The sequence below is a fragment of the Ochotona curzoniae genome, unplaced genomic scaffold (genome assembly GCF_017591425.1).
Source record: "Ochotona curzoniae isolate NIBS_2020 unplaced genomic scaffold, NIBS_Ocur_1.0 scaffold_4701, whole genome shotgun sequence".
Lineage (NCBI taxonomy): Eukaryota > Metazoa > Chordata > Mammalia > Lagomorpha > Ochotonidae > Ochotona > Ochotona curzoniae.
The window spans coordinates 41,505,381-41,522,149 of record NW_024467122.1 but is presented as its reverse complement, the minus strand read 5'-3'; the positions used below and the strand labels follow the sequence as shown (position 1 = coordinate 41,522,149).

General features: G+C 47.5%; 2 protein-coding genes across 7 annotated transcripts in view; both read left to right on the top strand.

Annotated features, from left to right (window-relative positions):
- Nucleotides 1–116: 116 nt before the first annotated feature.
- Nucleotides 117–16,769, top strand: part of LOC121148648 (ribonuclease 8-like) — a 32,567-nt gene continuing 15,914 nt past the window's right edge. The window contains exons 1-3 of one of the 5 annotated variants that reach the window (XM_040968850.1): nucleotides 117–264; nucleotides 1,285–1,471; nucleotides 11,600–11,713. In XM_040968850.1, the coding sequence (XP_040824784.1) occupies nucleotides 1,393–1,471; nucleotides 11,600–11,713 (193 nt within the window). In that variant the 5' untranslated portion in view covers nucleotides 117–264; nucleotides 1,285–1,392. Of the gene's footprint in view, nucleotides 265–363; nucleotides 721–1,015; nucleotides 1,147–1,284; nucleotides 1,472–11,599; nucleotides 11,714–16,769 lie in introns of those variants that run through there. The other 4 variants (XM_040968852.1, XM_040968849.1, XM_040968851.1 and 1 more) reach the window with 4 other exon arrangements.
- Nucleotides 11,627–15,057, top strand: LOC121148650 (ribonuclease 8-like). Of its 2 annotated transcripts, XM_040968855.1 has the most exons (3): nucleotides 11,627–11,713; nucleotides 11,798–11,924; nucleotides 12,929–15,057. In XM_040968855.1, exon 3 carries the CDS (start codon nucleotides 12,969–12,971, stop codon nucleotides 13,437–13,439), a length of 471 nt encoding a protein of 156 aa, XP_040824789.1. In that variant the 5' UTR covers nucleotides 11,627–11,713; nucleotides 11,798–11,924; nucleotides 12,929–12,968; the 3' UTR covers nucleotides 13,440–15,057. The 2 variants fall into 2 exon arrangements, with proteins under 2 accessions (XP_040824789.1, XP_040824788.1); XM_040968854.1 differs by lacking the exon at nucleotides 11,798–11,924.

The following is a 16,769-nucleotide window of genomic DNA, read 5'->3' as shown; positions in this document are numbered from 1 at the left end:
AAGTAATTACAGGCTCACAGGAAGTTACCAAACATAGCACACCCTTCTCAAAGTCTCCCTCAATGGTTACATCTTACATAACTCAGGGGTGGCTACAAAGCTTGGCCCAGCCAGAGCAGGGGCAGCTTTGTCCCCTGCCTTGTCCATGGCAGATCCTGGATTTTAGATGCAGTTGGATGGAGCTACTGGATGGCAAAGGAGCAGAAACCTTTGATGAATGGAATGCATGCATGACAGGGTGACAGGGGAAAGCTTGAAATTCATGTGAGTCAGGGGAAGAAGAAAGAAAGATTAGAAAAGGAAGGCAAGACAGCTAACCTTGGCCATGAATGGGGAGAGGGGTTGGGAAAGAGACAACAGTGGCCTCTGTGGAAGAAAGAGGGTAAGAAGGACAGGTTAATGAGAGATAAGCAATGTTGGCCCCAGAAGGAACAGACTGGCAGCGGGGCTAGAGGGTGAGGAGTGAGGCAAAAGGGAGTCTACAGGTCTCAGGACGGTTCCTGTGGCTGGAACCTCTCTCTGGGTAGGAAAGTGAGTGGCAGGTTTGCAAGGGAAGTACAGAAGACCAAGATAAGCAAGGCAGTGGGGATGGGGAAATGAGATGAGGAACTGGGTGCCTGTTACTGTGGTGTGAGCCAAGGCCCTGGCCTCCATCCAGGACTCGGGATCTGGCCCAGTGAGCGCACAGCTACGGCCAACTGGACACCGACAGCATCTTGGGTGGGTTTTGCTGTTTCTGAGGGGAGGGGGAGAGCAGTGGGGGGTGGTGAGAACATGGAAAGGAAGTCAGAACGACCCTGGATAAGAGCAGGGCTCTGCATGTTGATCAAAACTCCAAACACTTTCCCTATCAACCTGGTCTCCTGGAGGGTGGTGCTGCCTAATTTGGAATGCTGGGAGAAAAGTCTCATTCTAGAGATCACACTTTTTGGATATGGGGGACAGGTTGACCTTTAGTGGCAGGGGTGGGGGTGGTTTAGGGGTTAGATTCCCTAGTAGAGACCTATGATGCCGATTGGCTCTGCATCGTATCTGCCAGAACAGAGCAGGTAGAGCTGTTTGTTGGTGAGGGTGCTGTTGTAGTAGCAGCTTGTGGGTGGCTGTTGAGGGCTCAGGCTGCAGATCGTGACAGGGAAGCTGTCCTGGGTAAGTGTGCAGTATTTGTTGTAGTTCTCACAGAAGTTCTTGCTAAGTTTGCAGGACTCATAGATGACTTTCCAGGGAGCATGTATCACATAGTGGACCTGTGGGCAGTACCAGTGTTCCATTCTTCCCCTCACATAGGACATAATGCCATTACAGTAGCCCAGGAAACCCGCTGCAAAGTTAACCTTGGGGTAGTCGAAGTGTAAGATACGGAAGCTGTTGGAGGCAGACTTCAGATCAACGGAAATGAGAAGATCTGGCCCCAGAAAAAGCTGGAAGAAAAGGAGCCAGGCCACGGCTGCTGCCATTCCTCCTGCTGGCAAAGGTAAGATGGTTGGAGGTAGGGGTGGGACTAGAGTAACTGCTTTCCCTTCCACAAGTCTCTCGCATTCCCCAACCATCTCAAAAATCTTCCCTGTTCTCTAAGAGCTGGTGGTACTTGAGTGATCATCCAGTCCCAGTTCTCATGCCCCGGTGCAGAGAGGCACCTGCCCAGAGCTACCCAACTGAGCAGCCACCTCAACCACTTGCCTACCTCCATTAGGCCACCACAGGGAACCAGCCTTACCCAGTCTGAGGGCTGCCCTATAAGAGGTCTGACAGGTCCTTGAGCGAGTGGTTCCTCCAGAGGGAAATAGAGGGACGAGGCTGAGCTGATGCTTCTCTGACAGCTCCAAAAAAAGGATGGGAGCTGAAGACAGCTGGTGGTGGAGTGGGAGGGGGGAGGGCAGGAACTCTTCTGCCCAAGGCCAAAGGCACCACAGAGGTGACATAAGGCTACAAATCCTCTGAGAGGAGGGCCTGTCCTTTTGAGTGGGTAAGCACCTGTGCCGAGGGGGTTAGAGGGGTGGGAGGAAGAGACTTTGTGTCTGCTCTCCTGCTCTCTGGCGTCATGAGAACACTTGGTTCCAACATCCTTGCCAGAAGTTCCCTGAGTTCCAGGGCTTGCTTTGATATTTTCACTGGCCCATGGGCCCTGCACCTGGAGCAAAATGTTTCTGAGAACAAAGTACCTCTTGACCCACTGACCCCAGAGAACATGGTCTACCACCTTCTCAGCCTACTAGTGGAGTCCTTGGAGGCTGTGTATGCAGGTTCTCCCACAGCCCAGGCTGTATATGCAGGGCTGTCCCACTGAAGTGCTTGCAAAGAAGCACAAGACACCCTCGTGCACTCTCCAAGTCCCCAGCAGTAACCACACTCCTGTCACACCAGCACCCCTTACTTGTGACCTCAGGTGCCATGAGAGTCAGGGCAGCCAGGGAAAGCTATCATTGCCACCGGAAGTCTCACCACGGCAGCACAGCCTAGACCTGATGGGAGGGGGAGAATTGAAGATAATCAGAGGCCTGAACCCTGGGTGTCCCCAGGCCCATAGTACAGCTCAGGAGGAGCAAGCATAGGGCTGCGGAGAGAGAGTCTCCCTTCACTGGCTCCTTGCAGCCGCACAGACCAGAGTCTCCGACTGAATCATTCCTTCCCACTACCTGATGTTCCTCCTGCACTGTCTCGGTGTCATTTGCCCATGTGAAGAACCTACAGAAGGACCTCATACCCCACTGCCTCTCTAACCCACTGGAGGTAGGAAGTACTGCTCAATGGTGGAGATCAAGGCTTTGGGTTGACCCAGTTCAGGCCCCAAATGTTGGCCCTGTGGCTTACGTGCTCTGTACCACCCATATAAAGTTGCAGAACTATGAGAAGCTTTCATTTCTGCTGTTCCTGAGGCAAAGACTTTATAGCTTATGGCAGTATTCGAATTCATTCAGGATCCATTAGTGGGTCTGGTATGGTAGTCTAGCGGCTAAAGTCCTCGTCTTGCACATGCTGGGATCCCATATGGGCACCAGTTTGTGTCCAAGCGGCTTCACTTCCCATCCAGTTCCCTGCTTGTGGCCAGGAAAAGCAGTCAAGGATGGCCCAAAGACTTGGGACCCTGCACCTGCATGGGAAATCCGAAAGAGTTTCCTGGCTCCTGGCTTCAGATCAGCTTGGCTCTGGTCATCACAGCCACTTGGGGAGTGAATCAGCAGATGGAAGATCTTCCTCTCTGTCTCTTCTCCTCTCTGTATATCTGACTTTCCAATAAAAATAAATAATTTTTTTCTTTTTCTATTTTTAATTTTATTTTTGACAATCTTCACATAGTTAAGGTAAAAAGGTTCAAGGGCTACAGGAAAGTGGGTAAACCCATTATTTCCATATTGTTTCCTTCATGTATCTGAGGTAAAGAGGGATATTAAGGGAGAAACCCCACCCAGTCTCCCACCCACCCCCAAGTCACTGATGTGGGGCATACTCCGAGGGTCTTGCTCAAGCGGTTTTGATAGTTCAACAGTTATGAATTGCTGCCAATCTCGCCACTCCAAGCACAATGAGGTCATTGAAGAATCCACTGATTGACATAGTCCATCTTAGAGTCTCCGTTTGCCCAGTTTTTCACTGCCAACATATAGCTAAGGTGGTTGATTGACTTGTCTGTCCTCTGTCTGGTACATTGTGAGTCACCAACATGAATCCATCAGTTATGCAGCCCTGACAGTCTTACTTCACATCCTATTTATTTATTTTATTTGAAAGGCAGACATAGAGACAGACTCCCACAACATCCAGGATTGGCACAGGCCAAAGTGACCATGTCCCTCACATGGGTAACAAGAACCCAATTCCTGGGCCCTTCATCTGCTGCCTCCCAAGGCTACACATTAGCAGGAAGCTGGCATTCCCCATGATAGGACACAGGCATCCTAAGTGATGCCTTAACTAGTGCACCAGATGGCCCACCACTCTGCTTCCTTCTGTTCAGACTCTCTTCTCTCCTGGACACCCTGTAAACTCTGACTCTGCTAAAGCTCACTTAAATGTATCCTTCATACAACACCAGATAAGAACTATAGACCACTCTCTAAAATTCTGCACTAGCATTTTGTTTATTATGGGGTGTACTACAAACAGCGTGACATGTAACATAGGAACCTTCATGGTCTTGCTGCTGTGCATGTCCACAGCCGTCTTCCACTTCGACCTTCTTCCCCCGGAACCTCCAGTCCACCTTCTCCTCCACCTGGAATGGCACTGCTCCTTCCCTTCCCCCAATCATCTCCCACCAAGTCTGGGGTGCTGCTTTAATGCAGAGGTCCCGTTTTGAAAAGCCTGTGCTGGGAAGAGGACTTTCCAGAGAAGTGTTTTTTTTTTTTAAGATTTATTTTTATTTTTATTGGAAAGGCTGATATACAGAGAGGAGAGACAGAGAGGAAGATCTTCTGTCCAATGATTCACTCCCCAAGTGAGCGCAACGGCGGCTAAACTAAACAGTGGGGAAGATAAGGCAAACCCAAGCCCGGGGCTCAGTGGTCTCCCACAGGCTGCTCAATAGAGCAGCACCAAACATCAGCCCACGCGGGGTGGTGCCCCAGCCTGGTGAGTCAGCTCTGTTCTTGAGGAAGTTGGCCATGTTGTGGTCCCGGTCACCAGTCATGCTACCTCTTTTCTGGTCTCTCAAGACTTCCATGCCCCTGGGGGGGAAAGGGACTTGTGGTCTTTCTCTTTGTTTCCTACCCACCCATCAGCATTCAGAACCCTCACCACTATATGCCACTCACCTCTGCACAGCCAGTTACAGAAGTCAGAGTATTGTAGAGGGCCAATTCAGGACTTGGTATAGAATCACTTGCTGAACTTCTGTCTTCTCTTCTGTAAGATGAAACAATACCTTCCTTACCTCATCAGGCTGCAAGAATAAAATGGAGCAGCAAGCACAAAAGTGCCTTTTAATAATTAAATATGTAAATGGACAACCAGATCCCACATGTCTCCATTAGGTCCTACATCAACTCACTGTTGGCATCTGCAAAGCCTCTTTTATCTCCAAATAGGTCTATGGACAGCACTCTCACCCTGCCCCATCCCTCCTCTGCTAATCTTGAGCGTCTCTAACTCCTGGCTTAGAATTCCTCTCCATGAAGGTTTTTATGTTTACTTTAAACTAGTCAGGTGCTATCTGAAAATCAGTTTGACAAATGTGGGAAAACGTAAAGGTGATAAAGTCATTTTAGTCCAGAGGCATGAGGCCAGAGATATTGCTAAACATCCGGTAGGGATTGTCCCCACAATTAAAAGTTAAACAGACCAAGATGCAAATAGTGTCGAGGTTGAGAAACTCTGGTCTGATTAATGAGATAGTCAAATTGCCTAATATGAGCAGACTTACCTGCACCTGTATTTAAAGGAGATGGTAAATATTTGAGATTTAGAAATTTTTTAGAAAATATTTATTTATTTATTTATTTTTATTGCAAAGTCAGATATATATAGGGGGAGGAGAGATAGAGAGGAAGATCTTCTGTTTGATGACTCACTCACCAAGTGAGCGCAACGGCCAGAGCTGCGTCAATCCGGAGCCAGGAGCCAGGAGCTCTTCCACGTCTCCTATGCGGGCACAGAGTTCCAAGGCTTTGGGCAGTCCTCAATTGTTTTCACAGGCCACAGGCAGGGAATTGGATGGGAAGGCTCTCTCATATAGAGAGAGGGAGAAACAGAGAATGAGAGTTCCATCTGCTAATCCACTCCCAAAATGCTTACAGTTACCAAGGCTGGGCCAAGATGAAGCCAGGAGCCAGAAATTCCTCCTCCCTGAGTCTCCCCTGTCAGCGGCAGGAAACCAAACACTACCTGCTGCCCCCTAGGTGCATTAGCAAGTAGTTGGATTACAGGCAGAGTAGTCAGGACTTAAACTGGTCCTCCAGTATGGTTTAACCCACTGTACCACATCACTTATCCCAGAAATTTTTTTGTTAAACTAATTTTAATTGTAATGATATTAGTTTTTCTATCAGCGAAAAGTGTTACTGACAGGTCACCACTAAAGCAATGACTGAGTCATTTTTCCTACAAAGATATTGCCCTCTTTGTGAACATTGACACATTCCCTGCCCAATGATAAACATATAACAAGTGATACCTACAGGAGAATTCCCTGTGGTTTTTCCCTGAATGGGTTCATCATTCCAGTGTCATCACCTTTGGCCCTGTCCAATTCAATTTGATCAAACAGAATACTGTGTCATGGACAATTCCTGTGTTGTCCTTGAACCCAGGGGATTGCTTCATTCATCTCAACCTTCTTTTTCAACCCAGGGCTGAAGTCCAGGAGCTGCAGTGTCAGCTCTTCTATCTGCTAACTAGCTCTGTGGTTTGGTGATTAGCCAGCCTGGGAATGGGAATATTCAGGAGCAGAGTAAACGTCTTCTAATCTAGAACTTGAATCAAGACCACTTACAAGCAAGGCACTGTGCCATGTCTCGTGGAAGGTACAAAAGGAGAAGAACGGTGGCCCCAGTTTTCTGGGAATTAACAATCTAAGCTGAAGAAAAACAAACAAAGAGTGCTTTTAAAAGTTCACAGAACATTGAATCAAAAAGTAAATTTAGTGCCAGTTGTTTTGCCTAGCATTAAAGATGTGTGGATTCCACATCAGAGTATCTGGGCTTGATGTCCGGCCCTGGTTTGGGACTCTAGCTTCCTTGTTAATGCAGTCCCTGTGAAGCAGGAGTGATTGCACAAGTAATTGAAGCGCTGCTATTCATGTGGAAGACCTGGCCTCCCAACTTCACCCTCAGCCCACACCTGACCATCGCTGGCTTTGAGGAAATGAATCAGTGACTAGGAGCTCTTTCCATCTCTCTGTCTTTCGGTCACTCAAAATAAATTTTAAGTAAGTCTATTTAATGGAAAAGAATGTGAAATCCATAAATGGATTTTCATAATATTTTCTTTTAAACAATAATTTTATTTTTGATGGTGTTTACATAGTTGAGAGGGATATGTGCCCATGTGCACCACTGACTAGGATGGTAAGGGTCAAGAAATGGTGGACATTGGATGAAACAACTGTTTCCAGACTCCTTTTCTCTTCCTGTATTTAGGGATGTTGGGGAGAGAAAGAGAGAGGTCTGCTCCCTGAAGCCCAACTGTGTCAGTGCCCGGGGATAGAGGACGGCCACCTGATCTCATCCCAGGATCCCTGATGCGTCCCCACTTTCCATAATATTTATTTTCTATGAGGTTTTCAAAATTAGATTTATCTCTTTTATTCTTATTGGAAAGGCAGATATACAGAGAAAAGAAGAGATAGAGGGAAAGATCTTCCATGTGCTGATTCACTCCCCAAATGACTGCAACAACTGGAGCTGAGCCAACCCAAAGCCAGGAGCCAAGAACTTCTCCAGAGTTTCCCATACAAGTGCAAGGTCCCAAGGCTTTAGACCATCCTGCACTGCTCTCCCAGGCCACAAGAAGGGAGCTGGATGGGAAGTGAAACAGCCAGAACATGAACCAGAGCCCATAAGGGATCCCGGTTCTGGAAGAAGGAGGATTAACCAATTGTGCCATCATGTTGGGCCCTGCATGAACTTTTTAAAGTACCTGGCATGAAAAAATAATCAATGGCTAAACATGGGAAATTCTTTCTTGAAGATAATAAATCTGGTAGAAAGGTAGAGATGAAAAACATCTCTCTGACTTGAGACTCAGAGTTTTCCTGAAGGTAGCTCCGCGTGGCAGCCCTGGGATGCATCCTCTAGGATAATTAGGAGTTGAGTGGAGATCAAGGGTGGAGAACGTGTCTGAGAAAAGGGAAAAACTCTGTCTGACTGTGGTCTCCGTGCAGGAAAAGTCAGATATAGAGTTAAAAAAAAAAAAAAAAAAAACAGTCTGGCCAGATTGCAGAGGCCTGAGTATCAGGCCAAGGAATTCCTACTTTATTTTATACACCCTGGGGAGCCAGTCAAGGCTTGGAAAACAGGGTGACTTGGGTGAAGCTCTCACCCCCAGACCAGGTCCCTCTCTTCTCCATCCTGTCTATATAAAGGCAGCAGTCCGGGAGCCAAGGAGTCCAACTTTCAGCCAGGGCTCCCTCCTCCAGATCCACAGCTGCTCCAGGAAAGGTCATGGGAATTGAAAGATCCGAAGCAAGTCCCACATCTGATCCCCAGCTTGCTGTATGTCTCACTTTCCTCCTCTACACAAATGAGCCCATTACTCTTATTTGTCCGAGGAGCAGCTAAATCAGGAAAACAGAACTTGGATCTGTTCCTGCTTGCGGGGCAAGTCTCACGGGCTTTCCATTGCTATCCAGACGCCTTGTGGAACTCCGGAAGACAGAGAAAGAAGCTCAACTCTGAAGGGTGGGCGCCAATCCAGGCCCAGCCTCCTCCCTGCCCTCCCCATCCCCTCTTGCTCCCTCCCAAAGCAGGCAAGAGGAAGCAGCAGCTGTTGTCCCATGGGGAGCCCAGGCAGAGGTCCACCTGGCACAGTTTGGGTTGTCACCATGCCCATCCCAACTTAAATACACAGTCCCAGCCTGAGTTGTCAGTGGTTGGGCTCATAACAGGGCAATGGCCATGGACCAAGAAAAGGGCTGGGGTGGAGGCTACTCTTGTAAGGGTAGCCTTTAATGTCCCTTTATGTGTCCCACCATTTTGTTTTCTGCTGTTCCCCTCTGCTTCTCACTTTCCCTTCTGTAAGACTCCCTACCAATTCCTTGGCCTAAAGCCTGAATCCTTTTTCTCTCCCTAACCTGTTCTCTTTCCTCCATCTTTTCTCTTGTGACATAAATACTGTGAAGTAAATTCATAAGATTGTTCATCAAGGGCAAAATGAAACAGATCTTGCAAGCTGGATAATTTAGGCACAAACAAACAAACTCACCTTCCTGAACCAACTAATTGTGGCAAAAGCAAAGGTTTCGGCTTGAGTGATATAGCTGGTGTATCAATCCTTCAACTTTAATTCTCATATGCAGACTTAAACCTTTCCTCTCTTTTCCTTTTGACCTGGTTATAGGGCAATGCTTAATTCACTTTCACATAGTACTAAGGCAGCCTTCTGGAGAGCCCCACATAATAGAGTTGAAGACCAAACCGGGGTAATTATAATGACAGCAAAACACAAGAGCAGAGGGTAGTGTGAGTCGTGGTTTGGAAACATCTCACTCTAGGATAATGGGAAGTGGAAAAGAGACTGGGCTAGGAATTCAAATGAGCTCGCAGCCTCCTACCATCTCCTCCCACTCAGCCTCCATTCCAAGGGCTGGCCCCTAGGAATATGTCTTTGATCCACAGACCAAAACCATTGATTTTATCTGCAAACACTTGGGTTTCCATGGCAGCGGGCACAGAACACTACATCCATAAGTTCACCCTGCAATGATTAGCCACCTTAACAAAGAAGTGAGCTGTCCCGACTGCCAAGGCTTGGCGCCCTCTGGGAGCCTATCAACAGACTGAGGTCTGGGTGGACTTGTTCTTGGTTCTCTTTTGCCATCTAGTGGCATAGCCATTCTCCAACACCACTTTGTCTCCTAAAGACCTCTCAGCCTGACCTACAGAGATGCTCTCCGGTTTCAAAAACATTGTCCTTATCCACCACCCCTCCGTCCCAGCATTGGAAAACACTCCATCTTCCTGGCTTGAAATCCTAATGTCTAGGACAAAATACAGATGCTATGACCTAGATGGCTTATGTGACCTCTATAGTTGTTAACCCACACAACCACCAGGTGATTCTGTAAGCCGACAGTGCCTGCTTTCTCTGGAAAGGGCTTCCAGAAGGCCTCCAAGACTTCCCATTACTTGGCCTCCAGTCCTCTGCACTCCTCACTCACTTGTTCTAGTGTTATCAGGTCCCTGCTTGTTCATTTTCTTCCTTCCTTTCTTTCTTTCTTTCTTCCTTTCTTTCTTTCTTTCTTTCTTTCTTTCTTTCTTTCTTTCTCTTCTTTCTTTCTTTCTTTCTTTCTTTCTTTCTTTCTTCCTTTCTTTCTTTCTCTAGTTCTTTCTCTTTCTTTCTTTTTATCATACAATTCTGTATAGTCTGGGATTCCCCTCCCACCGAGGTGTCTGCTCTTTCTTCAAAGCCTCAGGCACCTTGAGCTCTGTGGATTTTGCAGTCCTGTTCTCTACAGCAAGAACCTTCTTCTTCCTTCAAATACACCTTCCCTCTCCCACCTTTGAGCCTCTGTCCCAGAATCTCCTACCTAAATAACTCGACTTTAGAATCAGTTTCCTGGCCCAGTGCAATAATCTAGTGGCTAATGACCTCACTTTATGTGTGCCGAGATTCCACTTGGGCATCGGTTCTAAATCCAGCTGCTCTACTCCCCATCCAGCCCCGTTTGTGGCCTGAGAAAACAGGACCCTGTATCCATGTGGAACACCCAGGAGCAGCTCAGCTTGGGTCGTTGGGACCACTTGGGGAGTAAACCAGAGGATGGAAGATCTTTCCTCCCTATCTCTCTTTCTCTCTGTAAAATCTGATTTTCCAATAAAAATAAATAAATCTTTTTTTAAAAAATCACTTCCCACCAACCCTCTCCTGTTCTGCTTTCTTCCTTAGCAAGTCACTCACGGTTTTTTGTTATTGGTGGTAGTGTTTGCTTGCTTGTTTATTTTAACTGTCTTGACCCAATGGAATGTAATTTCAACAAAGGTAAGAATTTTGTCTCGCTGGTTCACCTAAATCCCTTGGTACATAGTAGGTGCTCAATATATATGTGTTAACTACATGGCAGAAGCAGAATCTAAGATTCTGAAGTCACCTAACAGATTCTGAAAACAAAAACCCAGTTTATCTCAGGTTTCCAGGTTTTTCCACACAGAGGCGAGGATGCTCCTGTGCCTCAGTGTCTCTCATCCCCCAAGTGTCACATTTCAAGTTCACAGGAGCCCCCAGCACGATATTGGCTCAGTCTGTTCCCTGCCTCCAGGTACAGGCTACACCGAGTAGGGAAGGGCTGAGACAGGAGGTAGAGAGCAACAACATCAACATCATTGAAAAACAACTACTTGGACAATGGTTGACTTTTGTAACTTTCAATAAAGCATGGAGGGAAGTAGTATGGATGAGGGTGTTGAGTGCCTTCTGTAGGTGAAGCCAGGTGGCCTCAGCACCTGGAACTGGAGCTGCCCAGGCGGCTGAATCACCTTGGTCTGGCTGAGCTGGTGAGCATTATGACAGTGATGATTCACCCACTTCATTGTCTCTGTCTCCTCCAAAAGATAAACAGTGTCACTGGGTGACAGTAAACCAAAGCAATTTTCTAGGCTATTCTATCTAGAGTACCTCAGGTAAGAAAAAAAGCCAACTCTTAGCATCACAGTGACTGGCCTAGAACAGAGGTGTGGATGGGAGAAAATAAAAGACAACCTCTTTCCTGAAATTCATTTGGGTTGATACCTGTGCCAGGTGTTTTATTAAAGAGTCATTAATCACCATATGCCAGGGGGCAAATGCAGTATAGTCTTTGAATGCTAGTATTCACACTTCCTCATTGCTGAACACATTCAGGAAGGCCCCATAGCTCCATAGGTATCCATTTACTTGGAACATGTGAATGGAAAGGCTCGAACCTGATTCACTTCCTCATACAGAAACTGTGCTTCAACCCGCCCCCAGATAGAAGCGGCAGAACCCAGACCATCACAAAAGGAGTTAGGCAGTGAGAAGAGCCCTTCAGAGACCTTAACATCCAGAAACATTGGATGGACAGCAGGTGCAGCACCAGGACAAAAAGGTGAGTTTAACAACAGAACTTATTTTCTGTTTTCTGTTGTTGTTATTGCTGTTCTTTTAAAATAAACATTTATTTCATTTTAAGGCAAAGTTCCAGAGAGAAAGAGGGAGAGATAAAGATTTTCCAGCCACTGATTCTCTCAAGTGACTACAGTGGTCTAGGTTGAGCAAGATTGAATCCAAGATCCAGGAGCTTCATCTGGGTTTCCCAAGTCGGTGTGGGACCCAAGGATTTGGGCCCTCTCTTTCTGCTTTCTCAAGTACATTGGTGGGGAGCTGAACTGGAAGTGGAGCAACCCATTGCAGTCAGTGGCTTGATTTGCTAAGCCACAATCCAAACCCCTTACAACAGGATTTGATGAGAAGACATGGGGATGGGTTCTGGCTATTAAGAATACACTCGGCTAAGTAGTGAAGTGGAAAAAAAGAGCCCCTCTTGGGGCGGGGAGTGAGGAGTGGATAAGGACACATTTTGGGGAGAGAGGAGTGAGGAAGAGAGGAAAGTAATGTTGGGAACAGAGGTACAAAGTGGGAAAGCATGGAACATGGCAGAGATGGGAAAGGGGACAGGGAAAAGATGAGACATAGACAAAGGTACGTGGCAGCACAAAAGGGCTGGGAGCTGAGGCAGAGGAGGAGAACGAAGACTGAAAGGCAGTAGAGATAGAATTAAGGGAGTCAGGGATACAAAGTGGGGGAATCAGAGGGTCACAGGGCGAGGAGTTGGGGTGGTAGTTGTAAGCATACAGAGGGAGAAGAGATGCAGCACAGAGAGGAAAGGAGCTAGACATAGAGAGCAGGGATATAAAGGGTGATTTCTCGGGCCCGGCGCGGTGGCGCAAGTGGTTAAAGTCCTCGCCTTGCACCCCTGGGATCCCATATGGGCACCGGTTCTAATCCCGGCAGCCCCGCTTCCCTTCCAGCTCCCTGCCTGTGGCCTGGGAAAGCAGTCGAGGACGGCCCAAAGCTTTGGGAACCTGCACCCGCGTGGGAGACCCGGAAGAGGCTCCTGGCTTCGGATCGGCATAGCATCGACCCGTTGCGCTCACTTGGGGAGTGAATCATCGGACGGAAGATCTTCCTCTCTGTCTCTCCTCTCTGTATATCCGCCTTTCCAATGAAAAAATAATAAAAATAAATCTTTAAAAAAATAATAATAAAATAAAAAAAAATAAAGGGTGATTTCTCAATTGAATCCCTCTGCTCTCTGTCCCAGCAACCCCAGCTCTCCATTCTCACTGCTGGTCCCAAGAGAGATGACACCAGCCCAAGTAGGATTCTGCCCCCTGCTGCTGCTCCTGCTACTAGGACTGTGGCTGTCCCTTAGCACAGTCAGTGCCAAGCCCAAGAACATGACCTCAGCTAAGTGGTTCGAAACACAGCATGTGCAACCCCACCCTCAACCATGTAGTTCAGCAATGCCCCAGGTCAACTACTACAAAAGACACTGCAAAAACCTCAACACCTTCCTGCACCAGTCCTTGTCCAGTGTGATCCCCACCTGTGACACCTGCAACAGAACCTGCAAGAATGGCCATGGAAACTGCCACAAGAGCCCAGAACCCGTGCCCATGACCATGTGTCAGCTGGTCTCAGGCTTGTACCCGAACTGCAAGTACACAGAGGAGCACCTGACAAAATCTTACATAGTGGCTTGCGACCCTCCCCGGCAAGGTGACCCTCAACAGTACAAGCTGGTGCCCGTGCATCTGGATAGGGTCCTTTAGGCTTCCAGATCTCCTCACTCTGAGCCTTCATTTCCTCAACTTACCTCTGCACTGCTATTCCTACACTCAGAGTACACTCAGAGCTTTTTTTTTTTTTTTTTTTTTGCTCATCTCCTGGGAATATTCCTGGTTCCGAGGTAGGATGGGAGGACATGGGAGCAGAGTTTGAGGTCACTGCTTAGGTCAACTGAGCTCCAGCCAGCTCATCTTTTTGTTGTTGTTTCAGTGTTCCCAGAAGCTTCTCCCCCTTCCCCATCCTCCATTCCCCTAGAGGGACTGAGGCAGCTCAAGAGTGCAGGGTCCCTGGGAATGAGGTGGGGATGCATTTTATGCACCATTCCCTTGTCCTGTCTTACCATGGCAGCACAACAAGGGGAGGAAAGATATGTGTGGGCCTTAAGGACAGAACTGTTCTTGTTTCTAAACCAGAAATCTTGTCCCGCTCTGACATGTTGGGGAGGTAACCTGTGTGGGAAGAGGTGGACGGAACGAAGAAGGAAAACAAAGAAATACTGCTTTGTATTTACGTAGCACTTCATGCTCTTTTTGAGTCCTCTAATCCCTTGCGAGCCAGAATTGACAGGGATTACTGGTTTTTCCTCTGAGAAAAGGAACTGAGATTTCAGAAAGCTCAATAAGGAAAGAGCTTGTTCGATTGGCCAGTAGGCAGAACTACTAACTCCACATACAGTGCAATTTCTACAATACCAGTGGAGCAGGAAAGGAGACCACTGCAGGGACAAGAGAACTAGGTGAGAGTTCACCCGTAAAGAAAGGCACCCTCAGAGCTCAGTGAAGGCCATGACCTCGCTGACCAAGAGACATTTTATGAGGTGTTCCAGTATCTCCACTCCCTCCGCTCATCTCACACCCACCCCACCTGCTTCTCCCACTTCTCCAGCCCAGTGCAATTCTAGCCCAGGCCCAGGCCTGGCTCTGGCTTTATCCCCTGGGCCTGAAGGCACAGGGTCAGGGGAGTGTCCCAACTTCATCCCCCATTCCAGGATCACATTTCCCTTGACCTTAAGGGACTTCCGTGGCCCTGAGCCTGCCTGTCACAAACAGGCTGGTGGGAGCTGCCTGCCAGGGCTTCCTTCCTCCTGATAACCATCTCCTCTCCCCCAGTGCTTCCCTGGCTCTCTGCACTGGCAGGCTGCCCAGGGCCTGAGGGGTGGGGAGGTGGAAATGCCATCTCCCTGTGCCCCTGCTGCAGATGCTACTTCTGCCTCTCCGGTAAGCGAGTTTGGGGAGATCATGGTCACATCTCAGTGGAGTGCTGAGCCCCTCCTCCACAGTGCCCTATCACCAACCTTTCCCTCTTTCTTTTACCTGAGCCCCAAACCATAAGACACCCTGCGCCCACCCGACTTCAGATTCAGCTACACTGTCAGATGTCTCCTCCTGTCATGGATTCTATGTGTCCTTCCCCACCAACTGTGGTGTTCCTGAACTCCATCAACATCAGTGCACCTTCTGGAACCAAACAGAACTGGCTGCAAATCCTGGCTCAGTCTTTCCTGGCTAAATGACTGACCTCGGGCCTAGCGCAGTGGCCTAGTGACTAAAGTCCTTGAACGCACCAGAATTCCATATGGGTGCTGGTTCTAATCCCGGCAGCCCTGCCTGTGGCCTGGGAAAGCAGTCGAAGTGGCCCAAAGCCTTGGGACCCTGCACCTGTGTGGGAGACCTGGAGGAAGTTCCTGGCTCCCGGCTTCAGATCAGCTCAGCTCTGGCTGTTGCGGTCACTTGCAGAGTGAATCAACAGACAGAAGATTTTCCTCTGTCTCTCCTCCTCTATATATATCTGATATTACAATAAAAATTAATAAATCTTTTTTTAAAAAATGACTGACCTCCTCCATGAGTCTGTTTGCAGATGCAAAAGGGATATACCTACAGCCCAGGATTGTAGAAATATCTAGAAACCACATTTATGAAATTCTATTCAGTTCCAGCTCCCAGCAGGCACTCCACAGATAAAGTAGTAGTGGCAGTGGTGGTGACGGTGGTATTACTAGTGGTGATAATACTGCCTTTGGAAAAGCCAAGAGGCCAAGGTGAATACCCCAGGTACATCTTCCCAGTGAGTTTCAGAGTAATGTTCTTGCATGGGTTAGAAAACAAAGATGCAGGCAGAGTCCTGCCAGGTGAGGCACATGGTTCAAGACGTTGAACAGAGAATGAGTAGGCAAAGAATAATTCAAAGAAAGAAGAGGATTCCGACAGAGCATAGAGCCAACAGGTTGATAAGTTGGCAGTCCCCAGAGGCTTAAAAGTAGAGGAACAGTAAATATACATTGTGATCACATGCCAGATGACTGACCATGACCATCAGTGTAGCATAGTCATTGTAATTGGCCTTCTGTGATACGCAAATAAATCTGAAGCTTTGGCCAAAACCTTCATTAGTTTTGAGATTCTCTGTTTGCTGTACTCAAAGATGCTGCTGTTCTCAAAGATGATGGTTTTCAACTTGGTACATAGAAGAGCAAGATATTGGGGGAAGAAGCTTTTGCTTTCCGTTCTTTGCTGGCAACTTTTATATTCATGAATGATTTTTTTTTAGATGATGTTTGCATAGTTGATCAGGGTGGAAAGGATCAAGGATCAGGGGAAAGTGGGTGAGACCATTGTTTACACATTTTCTTTTTCTTCTTCCTGTATCTGGTAGAGGGAGGATGCCAAGGGAGAAACTACGCTCAGCCTCCCAATCACCTCAGTACCCAAGGGTGGGGAACGGCCACCCAATGTCAACCCAGGACCCCCAATATGGAGCATGTTCTGAGGGTTATACTCAAGTGGCTTCAATAATTCTGAGATGCTGTTCCAAGGTCAATTGGCTGGCACAGTCTACCTCAGAGTCTCCACAAGAATGATTTTTCTTATGAATACTAATGTTTTGGAGAGGACCTCCTCACAAAATTCTAAGGTGATTGAAGTTATGCCTTTAATGCATCCTCCTAAAATAAGAACTTAAACAGATTTTTTTTTCTTGGCACTAGCATTGTGGTATAACAGGTTAAAATGATGACATTCCATATCCAAGTACCAGTTCTGGTCCCAGCATCTCCGCTTACAATTAAACTCCCTGTAAATGTACATAAGAAATCAGCAGAAGATGGCAGAACTGCTTGAAACCCTTGCCATCCTTGTGCCTGGCTTCATCCTGGCCTGGCCTAGCCCCTAATGGTGGGGCCATTTAGGGAATGAACCAGCAGATGAAAAACCTCTCTCTGTCTCTCCCTCTCTCAGTGTCATTATGTGATTTACATAAATTAAAGCTGCTCTCTTTTATTAATCTTTCTTGAAAGATTTGTGACCTAAATAACA